General features: G+C 55.0%; 1 protein-coding gene across 4 annotated transcripts in view; it reads left to right on the plus strand.

The window, feature by feature from the left end:
• Positions 1–1453: 1453 nt before the first annotated feature.
• The window catches only part of CATSPER4 (cation channel sperm associated 4), a 32459-nt gene continuing 15614 nt past the window's right edge, over positions 1454–18298 (plus strand). Inside the window, exons 1-3 of one of the 4 annotated variants that reach the window (XM_054012101.1) lie at positions 1454–1676; positions 9895–9956; positions 16584–16667. In XM_054012101.1, coding sequence (XP_053868076.1) covers positions 16599–16667 — 69 coding nt within the window. In that variant the 5' untranslated portion in view covers positions 1454–1676; positions 9895–9956; positions 16584–16598. Of the gene's footprint in view, positions 1677–1698; positions 2123–6554; positions 6592–9894; positions 9957–16583; positions 16668–18298 lie in introns of those variants that run through there. The other 3 variants (XM_054012100.1, XM_054012102.1, XM_054012103.1) reach the window with 3 other exon arrangements.

Raw genomic sequence — 18298 nt, forward strand, 5'->3', positions numbered from 1 at the left:
CAAACACAAAAACGCAGGGGCCCGGCGGCTCGGCGCTCCTGGAGGCACAGGGGCCCAGCGGTGTGGTACGGCGCTCCTGGAGGCGCAGGGGCCTGGTGGACCTCGCTGCATGCCGGCCACCTGGCTGGAAAGGCAAATTCCAGGTGCATCCAGGACACGGGGCCCAAGGCGTGAATTACCTTGGAGGGACAGACAGAAATGGCAGGTCAGTGTGGTTGTCTCTAGCCCTGGTGAGCTGAGGTGGGGAAGGGAAGCCAACAAGAGAGACCTCACCATGATATTGACCAGGCCTGCTGCTCTTTTCGCTGATGTAACTGCCCTGACATCCGCGGTGCAAGAGCAGACGTGGGCTAGGCCCTCGTCACCGGGTTTGATCCTCACTGCGCCCCTCGGAGGGCGGGGCATGCTGCTGCCCCAGACTGGGGACCTGAGGCACAGGGTGGATGAAGTATCTTGCCCAATGTCAGACAGGGAGCCAGAGCCAGACACTGACCCCAAGTCTCTTGAGTCCCCATCTCGTGCGGATCCACCCAGGCCCACTTGATCCCATGCCTCACAGCTCAGCCCTAACTCTTAGCTGATCGAGCTGCTTCTCCCCCATCCTGCCAAGCCCCCAGGTGCCGGGATTACACCACCTTGCAGACCAATTCAAGGCAGAGGCCGTGTGACACCCGACGAAGCCGCAACAGGCCGGAGTGCTGGATGTTCCCTGCTTGCCTGCAGCCCCCCCAGGTCAGCCTCCTCCGGCATTATCTCAGCCGGGGCGAGGCAGGACGTGACCCAGCTGCCTCCCGAACAGAGAGGAGAGGAGATTCCAGCCGGGGACAGCAGCTGAGAAGAACCAGATCCCAGAGGCGTGAGTGCAAAGAACAAAAGAAGCAGAGCTTCCACCGTTTATCCCTGCGTTGCCCCTGCTGCAATCATTCGTCCTGGGCCACATCACCCCTCCCTGGGACCGAAAGATGGGGCAGCCAGTGCTTCCAGACCAGGAACCCAGCGTTAGGGGCTGAGCCCTCCAGGCCAGGTTAGCGGAGAGCAGGCACCAGTAGGGACAGTTGCTGAATGCCTGAGGCATGAGTCAGGCTGGCAGAAATGTACCAGAGGGAGCTTGGGAGAGGAGGGGAGGAGAGGTCGGGGCTTTTAGGGCTAATGGGGAGCGGGGCGGGTGTTTAACAGGATATCGGGACGCAGCTGGAAAGCATTAAGCGAGGACTGGCAGAGAGCAACCAGCCAGGACTGCACCGTGCTCTCCCCCTGTGGCGCACAATGTCCTGCGTGTTGGCACACGGCTGTGCTGGCAGCTGGGCAGGGTCCCGATGGCGACACTGAGGGGTGAAGAGAGCAGCGGGCCCTGGCCATAGGTAGCAGACTGTGTGTGGTTCTGCCACAGGAGGCAGGATTGGTGGGGTTGGGGCCAGCTCCCCGTGGGACACAGGAAGGGAGAGACATCCACCACAGCCTCCCACACAGCACGTGGTGCCAGCCCTGCGTCCTGCCGCTGGCTTGGCACCCACAGACTTCTGCTGAGCCAGTGGCAGTGGGGCTATGGGATAGGTATTCAGCCCCGAGAAGTGCCCTGTGGGGGTGGTAGTGATGGACTCCTCCCCGCTCACTCCAGACCAGGGAGCCCCGTGGCCACGTGAGCTCCATTGTTAGCTGCTGGCAAACATTCCCAGGTAAATAACCTCTCGCCAGGCTGGCAGAGCCTCATAACTGGCCTCACAAGGCTGTTTGGGAAAGGGGCATCAGCGATCGTTCCACGGTGCCAGGAGGGCGTGCTCCCCGGCTGATTCCCAAAGCACTTGGCTAGCTAGGGACGATGCAGGCCCCCAAAGGAGGGGCCTGAGTGTGGGGATCCCAGCACCCGCTGCTCCTGACTGACTTGGGGGCGCTCAACACTGCTGAAGATCAGCTACTGCTGAGGTGGCCAAAATGTGGGTTTAGCTTCCTACCGTTAGGCCCCCAAGCGTTGTGGAACGTTGCTGATGCCTGTGAAAGAATCCGTTCATCCGCCAGTGAAGTGCAGTTGCGTCAGGGGTGGAACATGTTGGCTGTTTGGAACAGGAAGGAGGCCATACCCAGTGGGAACGGCGAGGGATTACCGATCCGCTTGTCGATGCAGGTGAGGCATTCCTAATGCACCGGGTACCACATCTACATTGGGGTTAGGTCGGAATAGCTCTGGCGCTCAGGGGTGTGGATTTTTCACTCCCCCCCCCGGTCGATTTAATGTTAAGTGTAGGCTGTCCAGGCTGGAGTATCCAGACACTAGATAGACTGAGCACAAAGAGCATTTATCACCTCCCACCCTGCACCCAGAGGGAACCCAGCCCTCCTCTGGTGCCCTCGGAGGTTCTGTTCTCGTTGGTTTTTCCATCGGTGTAGGAGCACCGTTTTCCCAAGCGACAGTAGCTTGGGCAACAGAAGTTGTGTCTATGCGAGGGGTTAGGTTGCTGTAGCTCCACTGCTCAGGAACAGGTGATTTGTCGCACTCCTGAGTGACGCAGCTCTGTCGGCCTAAATTTTAAGTGTAGACTAGGGCTGGCTTACTGTGTGACCTTAGGCAAGTCATTGCCCTCCATCCCCCTTGTCTGCGCCTCAGTTTCCCCATCTATAAAAAATAGACACGTACCTCACAGGTGCATTGTGAGAATTACGGTTTGTAAAGCACTTTGCGAGCCTCATTTGAAAGGCCCAATGTGAGAGCAACCTGCAGAAGGGTTATTATTTGACATGTGAGTTTCCTGGCTTCTGTCAGTTTACAGCACTTCCCGTGTCTGTAGCACCCTGACGGATCCCAACGAGCTTTGTAAACTATATACACGCACTACTGAAATGCAGCCACCTCTGGGGTGGAGAACATTAGCCCACCAACAGTGCACAGGATGCCACACAACGCTGGGGGTTGGGGAAGCCGAGTCCTTGTTTACGCCATGCACAGCAGCCAGGATCTAAAATATTCAGGACACCCAAGAATAAAAATTGGACGGCTTTTGGAACAATTTGTATAGTGGGGGTGCAGAGAGCCAATGAACCAAACTGCAAACCCTTATGTGATAGAAACCACTTGGAGCCTGGGGGTGCCGCAGCACCCCCAGTTCTAGAACCTATGGCTTTTGGAGGGGCACATTCTGTGTCCCTGCCACGGCCCCAGGGCCGGACGAGCTCGCTCTCACCCCACCGTCCTGGAGCTGGAGGAACTCATTCTCCCCGCCGAAGCCCTGGAGCTGGAGTTCTGTGCCCCTGCCAATTCCTGGGGGAGCCTGTGCCCCTGATTGTGCCCCCTTGTGCACACCCCTGAGGAATCCCTAAAGTGTCCCCCCCCCCCCCAGAGCAAATTGTAGTGGGATTAAGTGCGGTCACCTCTGGGGTGGCACATGGCAGCTGCTTAACAGCGCCACACAACAATTTAGGACTGGACACTGAAGAGGGATAGTCACTTGATGGGGGATATTCAATTGAAAATACTGTGGGGATGTTATTAACCAACCTGGAATTGGGACTCACATGGGAGGGATAGCCCAGCTAAGAGGGGACACGGGGGATTGAAAGATCACATTCCAATTGTGGAATAAACCCTAAGAGACAATTCTGGGTCCAAGCCCTAAAATCAGAACCCGGAGCTCAAATATTTGGGGGTGCCCACATCTTGGGGCAGTGGATTAAGACTCTTGTATGGGAATCACGCACTCCCAGGCAGACTTTCTGCAGGCCCTGTCTCCCGATCCACACACAGGGGAGAAGTCAGACCCCCAGAAAGAGGGCGCCCCCCCAAATTTGTCCCTTTCGGGGCGCTGGGTGTGTGGCCTGATGGGATCAAAGAAAAATTCTCCAGCTAGTGACTGTTTGAAAGTTCTTTGGAACAGAGCAACACAGAGATGATCCCCGTAAAAAAAAAATCCCTTTGTCCCCCTCCCCTTAAAAACCAGGAATTTGCCCCGGATTGCATTTCAAGCGTAATTGATGGGGCTTGGAGCAGGGCTGGAAAGTGTTACTCGTTGCTCTCGGGCCCTGGGCTTGTTTGCAGACGTGTGAATGGGAGAGGGAGGCGCTGAATGGACTTGGGATTGGAGGCGAGCCAGGGAGCAGGAGGGGGCGGGGTGGAGGGGAAGGAGCAGGGCCGGGGAGCTCAGACAACCCGGCGCCAGCAAACACCTGCAAGCAGCTAACAGGAACACAATGGCAAACACAGGTGGGGGAGTGCTGTCGTCCCCAGCCGCTCCCCTCTGTTAATCACAGCTGATTGCATCAGTTTCCAGGCCCTGCCAAGACCCACCACCAGCAGCAGGAGCACAGCCGCTGTTGTAGCCAGGCCGGGGTTATTCTCTGTGTCAGGAGTTTGCTAATTTAAAGCAACTTTGCATTACTTCCCCCCCAGCCCCCCTCCCGCAACACAAAGGGGAGTTAAAAACGGGGGGAGGCTAGAGCCAAGCCGCGCTTCACAGCCCAGATGGGCCTGGTGAGTGGGTTTTGCCCAGCCCCAGCGCCTAGGGAAATGCAATGGGGGAGCAAAATGCCAGGCCAGAAAAAGTCCAGGGCCTGATTCTGCTCCCGTGCTGGCGTAAATCCGGAGCAGCGCTATTGTTGTCCAGTCGGGCCCAGCGTAAGGGAGCGTAGGATCATGGCTCAGCGTTTCTGCCGTACCAGGGTCCAGGATTTTTTTTTTTTTTAAACGCGGAGTCCCCTGGTGTGTGCTAACCCCCACTCTCCTGAGGTGCGTGTGGGGCAGAGAGGAGCCATGAGGGACTGGGGAGTCGAACCGCTTGTTTTCCCATCGCCCAGTCCGAGGAGGAGGCAGCAGACGCAAATCAAAGCTGCACATGGCTGGAAAGATTTTCCATTTGTTCCGGGAAACTTTCTGGAGTCCCGATGACACAGAGGAAGAAGAGAGACAGGCTTCTGCCCTGGGACACTTAAGAGTACTTTACAGAGGATGAAGCAGGCTCCGTTCCAAAGGTTTGCTCTTCTGACCCAAGTACTGAGCCGTAGGGATCCAACACCCCTGGCTGGGATCGGTTAGGAGCCAAAAAAGGGTGACGCCCCGGCCGCAGATTGGAGTTCAGTCTACCCCAGCAGTGGGGTGGTATCACGGACCTGCCGTTGCTGAGCGAATGCCGTATTGGTAACGGTCACTTTTGCAGAATAGTCTCAGTTTCATCACCCTAACAATCTTGCATTTGTATAGGGGATCTTTTTAAATATGGCGGAGAGGCTGTTTCACCTACCGCTGAAATGCAGCCAACTCTGGAGTGGAGCATGGTCGCTGTTTAACAGCGCGACACAACAGGAAGTGAACAGGTGTGCTGTATCTAACTGAAAAAAACAGCAGGAGGGAACGTTGCTCTTAACCAAACTGGAATTTGGCCCCATTCTGGGGAGATCACCACAACTCTTGCAAAAGGAGCCTTGTGGTTTTGGAAAGACCCTCTGCGGTCAGGCCCTTGGTTTGATGTCTCACTGTATCCTCTGTGACCAGGCTGGGGCCCTTGGGCCGATCATTTTTCAGAGGGAAGAGTAACCTCTTCTCAGCCATTGTCTGCTGCTGGATTGGGTTTTATCTCAACCCACCAATATTGCTTAAGCTTATGAGATCTGACGAGATCACGGCCGGGGGCGGTACCAGTGCGGGAGCCAATAATTGTCATTTATGCCCCGTTTGATACAAAGGAAAGAAATGTCTCAGACAGCCTTTCCCACCCCCACAGTAGGCACAGGGAGTGGCTAGGGGTGTTTATAAAGCACACAATCGCTGGGTTGTTTATCTCTGCACAATCCTTCTGATTAAACACCTGGGCCCAAGGCTACATGGCTCTCCTCAATTCTAAGCAGTTCAGTCTCGGCAAGCCTGGATTTCCAAGCTCAAGAATAATTCTGGCTCCTTTCATGGGGGATCTCAAAGCACTTTTCAAGTACTAACGAGTATCACAACCGCCGTGTTGCGCTAGGTGGCGTTAGCCCCCTTTAACACATGGGGAAACTGAGGCACAGAAGTGGCCTGGCATGCCTGGAGACACCTATTAAGAATGGATTTTTGCGCGAGCTAGAGAAATGACCCATTGTTGAGCGGTGGGCAGCATGCCCGCCCCTTTCACCTGGTGTTCAAAGTGGTTGGGTTGATACTGCGGACGGGCCCCAGTTGTTTTCGGTGCAAACGCCAGGTGATCAGAGGTCCCTTTCCTGCTGCCCTCAATGCTGAAAACGCAGCTCAGACTGCGTCGCTGCTGTCGGGGCCCCAAGAGAGCCTGGGTTACTGGATAGCAGCTCCCGGGAGCTCCCGGATCAGGTCCCCATTGTGTAGCCACGTAGGAATAGCACCCCCAGTCTCCGCCCCAGAGGGCTTACAATATAACATGGGCTCACACTCTGTTGTGTTTATAGTGATTTCTGCCCTCCTGATTCTTTTTGGTTACATATATACACACACACGGTGCTTGCACATGGACGTCCCTCCCTAGATCAAAGGTTGTTACTGGATGGACTTGCCAGCCACTCAGGATAATTAAACTGGATTCTTTAGTCAGGCAAACTCAAATGCTGTCATCATGTCTTTCTCCTCCCTTCCCACTTTTGGGGGCCGTATAGTGTTGGCAGGTATGTACTGCATCCAGTCACCTCTCTATTCTATTATTATTTGATCCAAACCCCAGACATTTTAAGGCTCAGAAAGATATTTTTTGCAGCAGCTTTTGCCTTCTGGCCAGAACAGGCACAAGGGCTGAGATGTAATAATTACCTCTGATCAGCCACCTTGCTCAAAGCAATTTACGTAGGGAGGCGAGTATCATGACAGTATTCTGATTTTTGCAGATGGGGAAACTGAGGCAGGTACGGGTGGGGAAGCGATTTGCCCAAGGCAAGTGGCAGAGGGGGGGAATGGAACCCAGGTCTCTCAACTCGCAGGCCTGTGCCCCACCCACTAGACCACATTGCCTTTCAATACAGACAGGTATGGAGGAAAAGGGTGGTCTTTTCCTGGCCCTGCCCCTCTGTTGGTTCCTGTAATTCACCCTTCTGACCCTGTCACCGTGGCCTCCACCTACCGTTGCTAGACCCCACCTTAATGAGGAGCATCCCTGACTCACCAGCTGTCAAGCCCCCTTGCTACACTTGCCTCCATGTGCCATGCAGGCTACAGATTTCTTCCCCGGTCTCCTACACGCTGTAGTGCACGGCGTGTGTGGCCCTGGCTGTTTCCATCACGTGCGGCCCACGATCCATGCACAGCCGGGCCCCCGTGTGCGATGCTGGGCCAGAGCTGACAACGTGCAGTCACTGGCCTCCTGGGTGTTTCCTCTGTAACTCTAGATGAGAGCGAGTTTGAGCCCCTTGTGAAGTATTCCTGGGGGCAGGGAGTGTCCTCGCTCTGCCTGGGGTTACGGGCTAGTGAGCTGGTCCCGTCTCGCCCCCGGATCCCGTTTCCTAGCTCAGCAAGGCAGGAAACGCCAAGCTGGGTTTGGGCCACGGTCAGCCGGGGGCCTCGAGTGGATCCCAGGAGACGGCTGACTCGCCATTCTGTGCACATCCACCAGCTCTGAGCGGGGCTGGGGCGAGGGGGGTGATGGTTTCCATCCACTTGGCGCGGACACTTAGCCAGAGCTGGCCCCCTAGACAGGCTCCAGGACAGCCCATCTGCCTGCTTTATTCGTTCGGTAGGATTACAGATCCTTTGCGCCAGCACCTTCCACCTGAAGATCTCAATGCACCCAGCAGGTGATTTGGGTAGTGTTGCCAGGTGGGCACCCCATGAACGTCAGCTGGAGATGTGGGGGCTCAGCACCTTTGAAAGTCAGGCTTGTCGTCCGCGTAAGCGCCTTGGGGGGAGGGTGAGAATGGGGAAACTGAGGCGCGGAAAGGCAAAGTAACTTGCCCAAGGTCGCACACAACAGGACAGGGACAGAGGAGCCCATAGAACCCAGGAGTTCTGGCTCTCAGTTCCCCACGCTCCACTCTGGTCCCCTAGCCTGTCGCTTTGCCCACAGCATACACCCACCTGCCGCTCACTGTTAGCATCGCTGTCCGTGTCGTTCGTTTGCCTGCCCTTGGCTCCCTCGAGACGTCTCCGCCACCCCAGCGGGCAGAGCGGGGTGACAGGAGCCATGGGCAAAAGCACGGAGCAGATCGATCCACGCTCAGAGACTCTCGTCCCTTCCCTCTCCCCATTGCCTGAGGCCAGGCTAGGAGAACTGCGCTTCTGGGGCAGCCGCAGCCCCTCTGTAGGCTCCTCCGCAGGGCTCAGCATTCACCTCCGGCATGCTGGGGAGGAGCCTGCCGCTATACTGGCCAGCCCTGGTGGGGAGGGAGCAGGACTGGGGAGAGCTTGGCCGTGCCCAGGTGCGCTGATCCCGGCTAGTGGCTCTGCTGTGAGGAGACACCATTATATGCCTCATTGCTGCTCCCCTGACTTCACCCCCCCATCTGCTTCCTGCTAGCCTCCCTGGGCCCACCCACCCCGCCCCACTGCAAAACCTCTCTGACTCTGTCAAACCCCAGCCCTGCCCCCACCCATCCAGATTTACTTCCAAGCTGTCACTAAATTGCTGCTCAGCCTCCGTACATCCCTGCCCCTCCATGTGCCTCAGTTTCCCCCTCTCAAGCCGTGATGATGGTACTTCCCTGCCTGCCACGGGGAGGGGGGCTGCCAAGCTCCGCTCCTTACTATGCATAAAGTGCTTTGAGATCCAAAGTACCAGGAGCTCGGAGGAGGAGTCTCTGTTTGGGCCCAGCTCTGATATGGATCAAGGGTAAAAAGTTGCTGCCTCCACAGGTCAATGGGTCCCTGCTGCCGTAGGTGGGGAATATCTGCAGGGCTCCGCAGCGGGGTAAAGGCTCTGCTAAGGGCGCTCTCCCTGCTTTCCTGCACTCCCATCACTGGCTTGATGTATCCCCCTAGAGCGTAAGATCTTTGGGGCAGGGACCGTCTTTCTGCCACGTGTCTGTACAACTTCCCAGCATCACGGGCCCTGATCCCGCTATCCCCAGCATTGCCAGCTCTTGTGATTTTTTTCCCCCCTCCGCGAGACTCTCGATAGTTGCTCTTTTGATTAAAACCTTAGTTCCCGGATGCAAAGTTACGACACCGCCAGGAACTGCCTCGTGTGCCGTCCTCTAGCTGCCACAGATCTACTGCCGTCGGTATCCGCCACCTGTATCAATCTTGTAACCACGGTTACGTGGGCAAAGACAATTAATTGCCCCTTCAGCATGCAGCTGCGGGTCTTGTTAACGCAGCCGCGGCAGGGGAGGAATTAGATATAATTATATGCCTGGGTGGCGTCCCAGCTGCAGTGGTGGTGGGGGGGCCCTGCCGGAGCTAGCAGTCTGTCGGCATTTCCCGGCTTGTCGGGGATCAAACGTTGTCTGAAACATCTTTACCCTGGGCTGAAACTGGGGCAGCGTGGCTGTGTGGGGAGACCGGCTTCCTGGGGGAGCTGCAGCCACAGCCGGGGGAGGCACAAGCTCGGACCAGGGGGCAGAGCAGTGAGTGGAAAGGATATTGGGTAGGTTTGGCCAACCCAAAATCTACCAGAGCCTGACCCAAAGCACTTGGGAGTGAATAAGGATCATTCCATTGACCTGCATGGAGCAGGCCCATACGGAGGAGTTGAGACTTGGGGGTGGGGGTTCCCTTGTTGTTTGAGTTGTTTTAGGGCAGGTGAAAGGAGCTGGTTTGAACCCCCCCCAGGCCCACGGCCTTTGTGATTCCACAGCTTAGGTTAGACAAGAGCTAGTGTGACTCGGCCCTGCCCTCTAGAGGGGAGAGGAAGGAGTTCGATCGCCAAACCCGTTCAGTCCATCTGCCGGGACTGCCAACAGGCCGGCAAAATCGATGCTAACGATGTGGATGTCGTGTCTACCGGGATCCTGACTGAGACCCACCAAACTCTTTTCACACAGGCCGCCGATCCATCAGCAAAGAGCGAAATCTTTCCTGGGGTTGGCTTTGACTCAGCGATCAGGTAAGGAAAGATCTTTGTCGCTAATTTCCTGAGCCATCTTCCAATCTCTATGCATCCAATAGGCAATTCCTGGCTGGCTGAGACTAAAGGGAAAATGACCCCAGCATCAAAAGACATTGATGGCCTTTCTCCATCCAAAGGCTTAAAATGTGTCATGGTCTCTTCGTTATAGACCAATCATACTTTAGAGGGGGGACGACCCTGATCCCGAAAGCCCTGTTATTTGTACCAGCGTAAATGCGACTCCTTTGCCCAATCGAGATTGCTATGCAAAAATCTGTGCACGTGTCCAGTGAAGCCAGTTCCCTCACCCCAGCGGGAACTGGCTTGTATTGGGTATAGTAAATTCGGGCCACAGCACAAGACAAAAACCATCTGCAGTGCCTTCAGGCTGCTTTATGCTCTCCTTTACTGCCCCCTAGTGGAATTCTGGCTTGATACGGAATGTATTTTTGAAACAAATATATAATTGATAAAGGACCATCTTTTCTAACTGAAGTGGCTGGAAATAATTGTAGATAGGGAACTATTTGGAAGGGGTTTATCGAGTCAGGACAGATTTGCCTTTTCTTTCCTCATCTCTTCCCTGTGGTGGTGTTGGGAGGCCAGAACCTGAATAAGGGAAAATAAATGATGACAGCAGGACCCAACAGAGAACAGCGTCCCAGTGTGCCAGGTGCTGTACATGTGCATAGCAAGAGACGAGACCGATAAAGGAAGGATCGTGAGCTCCGTTTTATAGACTGGGAACTGTGGCATATAGAGATAAGCAACTTGTCTCAGGTCACGCATAGTCTGTGGCAGAGCCAGGAAATGAGCCCAGGTCCCCGGCAGTTGTCTAACCATGAGATCTTCCTTCCCATTTGGGCAAAATATGGCTTTGTGCCGTTGTGATGGGAAAAGTGCTTTCAAAGTTGGTTATGTGAGGAATAACAAGGCTGCTCTTTCTCACTGTGCTGCTGAAGGACTCATTGGAAGAGTCAGAGATGTGTGTTGGTGGTTCTTTCCTGCCCATAATTGTAGGGATGGGGATATTTTTTAACAAAAGCCTGTTTCTTCCAACTCTTTGGCAGGTGTTTGAGTGAACTGGATGCAGAGCAAAACACTCTGATTTCATCCAGACAAGCCCTTCCCCCTCTCGGCTAATCACGGTTCACATCCTGGGTATCCATGATGTCACAAGTCTAATAGTTTTCCAGTCCTGCATGGAGTGTTCCTGGAAGAAGAAAGGGGCAGTGTGGGAGGGTAACAGGGAGCTGGGCGTGTGAGAAAAGGGTGCCCACTCCTCCCTATCCTCAGGCTCATCCCTCCCTTTCTCTGGCCTCTGGGGATTTGACTCTCCATGCAGGCGGTGGCTGGTTCTAGGACTCATACAGAGGGGGCTCACTGGAGCATAAGAATGGCCATAGTGGGTCAGACCAGTGGTCCATCTATCCCATCTCCTGACACTGGCCAGTGCCAGATGCTTGAGAGAGAATGAAGAGAACAGGGCAATTATTGGAGTGATCCATCTCCTGTTGTCCAGTTCCAGCTTTGGACTGTTAGCAGTTTAGGGACACCCAAAGCATGGGGTTTGTGTCTCTGAACATCTTGGCTAATAGCCATGGAGGGATCTATCCTCCATGAACTTCTCTCATTCTTTTTTTGAACCCAGTTGGCCTTCACAACTTCTGGCCTTCACACCATCCTCTGGCAATGAGTTCCACAGGTTGACTGTGCGTTGTGTGAAGAAGTGCTTCCTTATGTTTGTTTTAAAGCTGCTGCCTATTCATTTCATTGGGTGATCCTTGGTTCTTGTGTTATGGGAAGGGGTAAATAACACTTCCCTGGGCACTTTCTCTGCACCATCTGGAGTGAGGAGGGCAGGAGCCATGCGGCCCCCATGTAGTGACTTAACTGAATCTAGGACCTTTTCCTTCTAAAAGGTTGAGCTTCTACAACATGAGGTCCAGGACCCATCTCTGTTAGCCAGGCTGTAGCAGGCTCATCCACCTCTGTCTCTGCCCTCCTGGCCACTAGAGGGAGACAGAGCGCCACATTGAGTGGGTGTGGCTTACACCAGCCTATGACTGGCTGGGGGCGGGTGGTCTCCGAGATACATACGGGATCCTGAGGTCGGTGTCACCAGCTTAGTTGAAAGGGGGCTGCTGGCGATGGCAGGCACTGGACGGGGACATGGGACAGGCCCTTTGCATAGAGATGCCCTTGGGCAAAAGATGCTACAAAATGCATCTCATCACATTGACCTGGTCACTAAGCATTTTATTGCACAGCCTGGGAGCCCAGGCATGGACCAGCCAGCACCCCATTGTGCTAGATCACAAATTCCCTGGGGCAGAGGATGTCCCTTGCTCTGTGTCTGTACAGCTCCCAGGACAATGGGGCTGGGTTAGAATCATAGAATATCAGGGTTGAAGGGACCTCAGGAGGTATCTAGTCCAACCCCCTGCTCAAAGCAGGACCAATCCCCAGACAGATTTTTGACCCCAGATCCGTAAATGGCCCCCTCAAGGATTGAACTCACAACCCTGGGTTTAGCAGGCCAATGCTCAAACCACTGAGCTATCCCCCTCGAGCCAGGCCTCTAGGTAGGGTTACCAGATAGCTACTGTGAAAAAACGGGACGGGGGTGGGGGGTAACAGGCGCCTATATAAGAAAAAGTCCCAAAAAACTGTCCCTTTAAAAATGGGAGATCTCGATCTCATCACCCTACCTCTCTAGACAATAATCACTAGTCTCCAAATGAGAAAACCACAAGAGAGCAGGCTTGCTGTGGCACTGAGGAATAGTCAGGTGGCCACTAGAGGGCAGCCTCACTTGCTCTCTTATTCACGCCAAACCGGCATGTTACCGTGAGCGAGGGAAATGGAGCGGGAATGAGTGCAGAAGCATGGCCATGATCCATCAGGGCTTGGCGGGCACCCCCCGAAGCTGCTGCTCGCGGCCTCGCGCCCATTGATGTTGTAGATTGTGAAAAGGGAGGGTGCTGGCAGGTGGCCGGCTCTGTAGCTCAGGGCTCGGCCCTGAGGGCAGGGGAGGACTGCGGGGCTGAGATGACTGAGCAAATACATCGGGCGGAGTATTTAGTTAGCAGTAGAGTAGCTGTCCCCGCTCAGGGCCAGTGCTACCATTTAGGCAAACTAGGCGGTTGCCTAGGGCGCCAAGATTTGGGGGCGCCAAAAAGCGGTGCCCCCAATTTTTTTTTTACAGCATTCCTACGCCCCCTCCCTGAGCGCGCGGTCGCCGCTCCACTTCTCCCGCCGCTCAGGCTTGCAGCGCCAATCAGCTGTTTGGCGCCGCAAGCCTGGGAGGGGAGGAGAATTAGAGCGGGGGCGGCGTGCTCGGGGAGGAGGCGGAGCAGAGGTGAGCTGGGGTGGGGAGCTGCCGCACGGCTCCCCGGGTGGGGAGCTGCTGCGGGGGGGGGACCCCCGATTTCCTTTGGCTGGGGAATCTCCGTTCTCTCTTACCCACTCAGCACATGAGCCAGTGCCACCAGGGGTCAAGTTCTTGGCAGACTCCCCTGCGCTTCACCATCCAGGACCAGACTCTTCGTCCGCCAGGTCGGAGCGCCGTTTTGCCCGGCCGCAACTCTGTCTGGATGGAAGGTGGCAGGGCCAAATCGGAGGGGCATTGTCAGCCCATGCACCAGGTCGTAAGACCACTCACCGCAGTGTGGCCTGGCCACCCTCCATCTGTACGGAGGGGAGGACGGGTGACATTCCAGTGGCATTGGGCCCATGCACACAGAGCAATGCTCTGGATTACTCTGGTAGCAGCTGGACGGAGTTACTACAGGAGCACGGCTGAAAAGTGGTTGGAGCAGGACCTCCCCCGGCTCCATGGCCAATGGAACTTTGAGCAAGTGTAAAGACCGGGGCAGGGGGGGAAGAGGGGACGTTTGTTCCCCCTAATTGGCACAACTACCCCCCACCTTCCCCTCCCTCTGCTGTTCCGTGGTGAACGCACTGGAAAAGAACTAGATAAGGTAATAACCCAGCGCGAGTGGGTCTCTATGCGGTCCCCTCTTTCCACCATGGCTGGGATGAGAACCGGCCGTGCCCCGTTCCTCAGCCTTCCGCTGGCCTCTGGTGGGACAAAAGTGCAATTGCAGGGCGTGATTACGGGCAGAACAATGAAAATGGAGGAAAATGACCTACTGGTAGAGGTTCGACCACCCCCAGGGGACCGGGTCCTGGCAGGGGTGTTGGAACAATTTGTATAGTGGGGGTGCTGATTCAGAGCCATTGAACCAAACTGTAAGCCATGTATATAATGGAAACCACTTCAAGCCAGGGGGTGTGGTAGCACCCCTAGTTCCAGCACCTATGGGTCCTGGGAGCGGAGTCTATGAACTGGAGGTCTAGCGGGCATGGGGTGAGGCGTGGATGCTGGTAGACCTGGAGGGGGGCAGGTTGGAGGGGGCTGGGTCAGCAGTGGAACCATCCTGGTATTCCTTGAGCCACATCTCTGGCCAGGCGTGAGGAATCTGGCACGGTCACATCCTAAAGGGGCAGGACCGCGGGCCCCAGCCCTTCTGTGGGGACCTCGTCAGTATGCTAAAGTGCCAAGTTTGGGGAAGCCACCCGTGTGCCACTGAATGCAAATTATGTCAGGAGACGATTTGCATATTTGCCAATAGTTTGCATATGACCCGTAACTTTATTATGATTATGTTTTGAATGGTGTGGGTTTATTGCTGGTGAAGTGCATTAGCTGACAGCTCTGGCGGGGGTACCCTCCCCTGTCACCCATTACCCCCTTCTCAGATCATTGTCAGACCCTGTCCTATGTGTCCTCCACTGAGTCTCCACCAGTCCCCCCACTCAGTCCCACAAGCCTCTGTCCCCTGTTCATTCCCCCTCCGACCCCCCTCCCCGTTCTGTCTCCCCATCAGCCTCCATCCCTTTCATTCACCAGAAGGCAAATCAGAAGAACCCCAATTATTATTTAAAAAAACCTCCTGATTTTTAAGCCAATCTCATGATTTTTTTTGGAGGGGGGAACATGACTCATGGTTTTTGGTTGCTTGGGGTTGGTGTTCATAAAACCAGGTAGAAGGAACAAAATCCTCCCTAATCACCTTGTATAATCCCATCCTAGAGCCGCCTCCTTCTAGACCTTGTAAATATCTTAGGACATGTGTGATGTTGCATGAAACAGTAGCCAGAAAAGTTACTCATGGCAGGAGAAGGATGGCCCAGTGGTCTAGGACTTGGAGACCTGAGTTCAAGTCCCAGTTGTACCACAGACTTCTTGTGTGACCTCGGGCAAGTCACTTAGCTGCTCTGTGCCTCAGTTTCCCCATCTCTACAATGGGGATAACAGCACCGCCCTACCTCCCAGGGCGCTGTGAGAATAAATACGTTACAGATTGTGAGGTGCTCCGATACTAGGGTAATGGCAGTAATACCTGGCAAGTTTCCCTTGTTTCAGTGGAGCAAATAAAAACCGGCATTGAGAGCGATTCAGGCTTGGGCCTCATTCTACCTGGTGTTACTATCCAAAGCAGCAGCATTTCTTACGGCCATGTCCACACACACACGCTGAGATCATTCTAGTGGTACAACGTCCCCTAGTGTGGACGCAGTCACGCTGGCATAAATGTGCTTATCCCAGAATCGCTATTCCTGGGCGGGAAGGGGGCTAAGCTGTACTGTCCTGAGGTGTCTTTATACCAGTGTAAACTCCACCCTAGGCCCTGGTAGTTCCTGCTCTAACTAGAACAGAAAAAGTCCCATCCCCTAACCGACAAAGTTATACCGGTCCACCCGTATGAAGTGCAGGCCTAAAATGCAGAGAGCAGTGCTAAAGTCTGCGGCCTCCAAGGAACCTAATTCTTCTCTCCTTTACTCTGGGGTCAATCAGGAGTGACTCCACTTGAGTCACTGAAGTTACTTTGGTTTAAAAGGCGGGGGATGAGACCAGATTCCGGCTCCCCCTGCCCAGCTCCCCTCTTCTCCAGACCTGCTCCTGGTTTCTGGCTCTTTTTTCCGGCTCTCTCTTTCTGTCTCCATCCCCAGCGTCTGACTGTTCTCCCTAGCCGGTTTGCTCCTCTCTCCCCTGCCGTGATGGGAGGGAGCGGTGACCGCAGAGAGAGCAGGCCGGTGATGACATGCTTGGCAGGAGGCTTTCATTGGGTTAGAACTGTGATGTCATAATGCCGGTGGCTGACATCAGGCAAGGAGGTGCAACTCCGAGGCGCTATGCTGGAGCTGAAATGGCTGCTTATCAGGGGTCCCGCCTGGTGAGAGAAAGGGGCCGGCGCCCTCAGCCTGGGGGACATAGGGGTTTGCAGCCCATCCCCCTTGGGGACCAGCACTTTGCCCTCACCCCCCATACCATCCCTCTTGTGCCTGGGACCACAGAGGCCCTGCTCCTCCAGATGTGTCTTCTTCCTGCACATTACAGATGTGCACAGCTGGAAGCCCATGCTGGACCCCGCCTCGCTGCCCCCCCGCCTTCTGGCCTGTCCCCCAGTGCATGGGAAGCCCATGATGGGGTGGGTGTGTAACCCCTGGCAAGCTAGGATGGGCTTGTGGGCATGAAGGATGACTGGGGCCCAAAGATGGGGTGGGGGTAAGCTGGGGGTGAGGGAAGGGCGTGTGTGACCACATGTCTCCTACCAGTGGAGGCGCCACACCATGCACAAGGAGAAGGAAGCCAAGAACGCAGAGGTGAAGATCAACTGCAGAGACATCATATGCGTCCAGGTACGTGCTGCCCCCTTCCCCTGCGGGACGCTGCCTGTGGCTGCCAGGCGGTTCTCTCAGGACTGGATCCAAAGCCGACTGCACTGGATTGGGCCCACAGGCGTGCGGGAGAGCAGGACTGGGAGATGGGGAGCAGCGAGAGCAGGCCATGTTAAGTGGCTCTGACAGCTCATGGTGATGGTTAATCATCTGTGTCTCTAGCCCCTTTTGCCTGCAGAGCTCCAACCCCCAATAGAGGTGGGACACCACCATTTTACTGATGGGGAAACTGAGGTCCAGTGGAGGGAAAGTGACTTGGCCGAGGTCACTTAGCACATCAGTTGCAGAGCTGGGAATGGAACCCAGGATTCCCAGCATCCGGGCCCTGCTCTAACCCCTACACCAGACTGCCTCCCGTTTCAGTACTCGATGTTGGCAGCAAGTTGAGCATCTCCATAGTTTACAAGGGCTGGGATGTGCCAAGGAGCCTGTTTGCGGGAGAAGACACTGTCCTTGGGTGCATCCGGGCCTTTATCCTGATCCTTTTCTCTTTAGAAGAGCGTCCTGTATTGGCACTGGCAAAGGGAGCTCACTCACCATGTGAGGCTACATCTTCACATGCCCACAGCTGGAGCCAGGTTTTCAAAGGGGCTCAGCACCCAACATCCTGGGCTCTTTGGGGAACCAGGCCATTGCCTTCCTGCTGTGATGTGAGGCCCCAGGATGAGACGCTGTCTGTGGGGATTGAACCCAGAACCTCTGGCTCGCAGCCCCTAGTGCCTGAGTAAACAGAGGCAGCTCCATTGAATGACACTCTATAGCCTGTATGTGGTCCAGCGACTTGAGGGCAGAGAAGAACCACAGTGTGTCAGCCTGGGGGTTATACTGTGCTGAGCTGGTGGGAGAAACTTAGCGAACCGTATTCCATCGGCACATGCAAGTCTGTCCACACTGGGACAGTTTTGCTGGAGTTTCAGACCGGAAGAAAACTGGGGGAGGTGAAGGAGGTGGGGCGGGGTGGGGGAGGTTCAGACCTTTTATGAAAAAAGTGTTTCAATTTGTTGTTTGGAAACGAATTTTCATTTTTTGTATCATATTACTATAACGTGGTGAGGCGTCATCCCTGAACTAGTGTCTGATTGAGCCTCATGTGGTGATGAGTCAGTCCTGTGCGAGGCTCCAGCCAATCCGCAAGCCAGGAGCTGGTCAGGTGACTCTCAGGGCAGGTATATAAGCCTCACAGGAGAGTGAGTTGCCCAGTCTGGCCAACGTCACTGTGTGGTGAGGAACTGTCCCCTGCCTGATAGTGGTGAGGGACTCCACAGGCCTCAGCCTGGTCTGGCACCAGCTCCAGCCTCGTTCCCAGTCCTGCCCTTGCGCCAATCCATCTCCCAGCCTTACTCTTGCCTTGTTCTGACCCCACTTTTGACTCTTGGTTCTGACCTCTGGCTCCAGTTCCCAGACCAACTACCAACGCACCAACCAGTAGGCCCATCTTTCACTGCTCTGACCGCTAAGCCTTGTCCCGCCACGTCTTGGTTTCTGACAAGGAGAGCTCTGCAATACAACATTTTAAAAAGGTTGAAATTGAAACAACAATGTTTTGATTGACCCAGAATGATTTTTCTTTTAATGGGGATTTTTCCCTTGTG

This window comes from Malaclemys terrapin, chromosome 22 (assembly GCF_027887155.1).
Source record: "Malaclemys terrapin pileata isolate rMalTer1 chromosome 22, rMalTer1.hap1, whole genome shotgun sequence".
NCBI lineage: Eukaryota > Metazoa > Chordata > Testudines > Emydidae > Malaclemys > Malaclemys terrapin.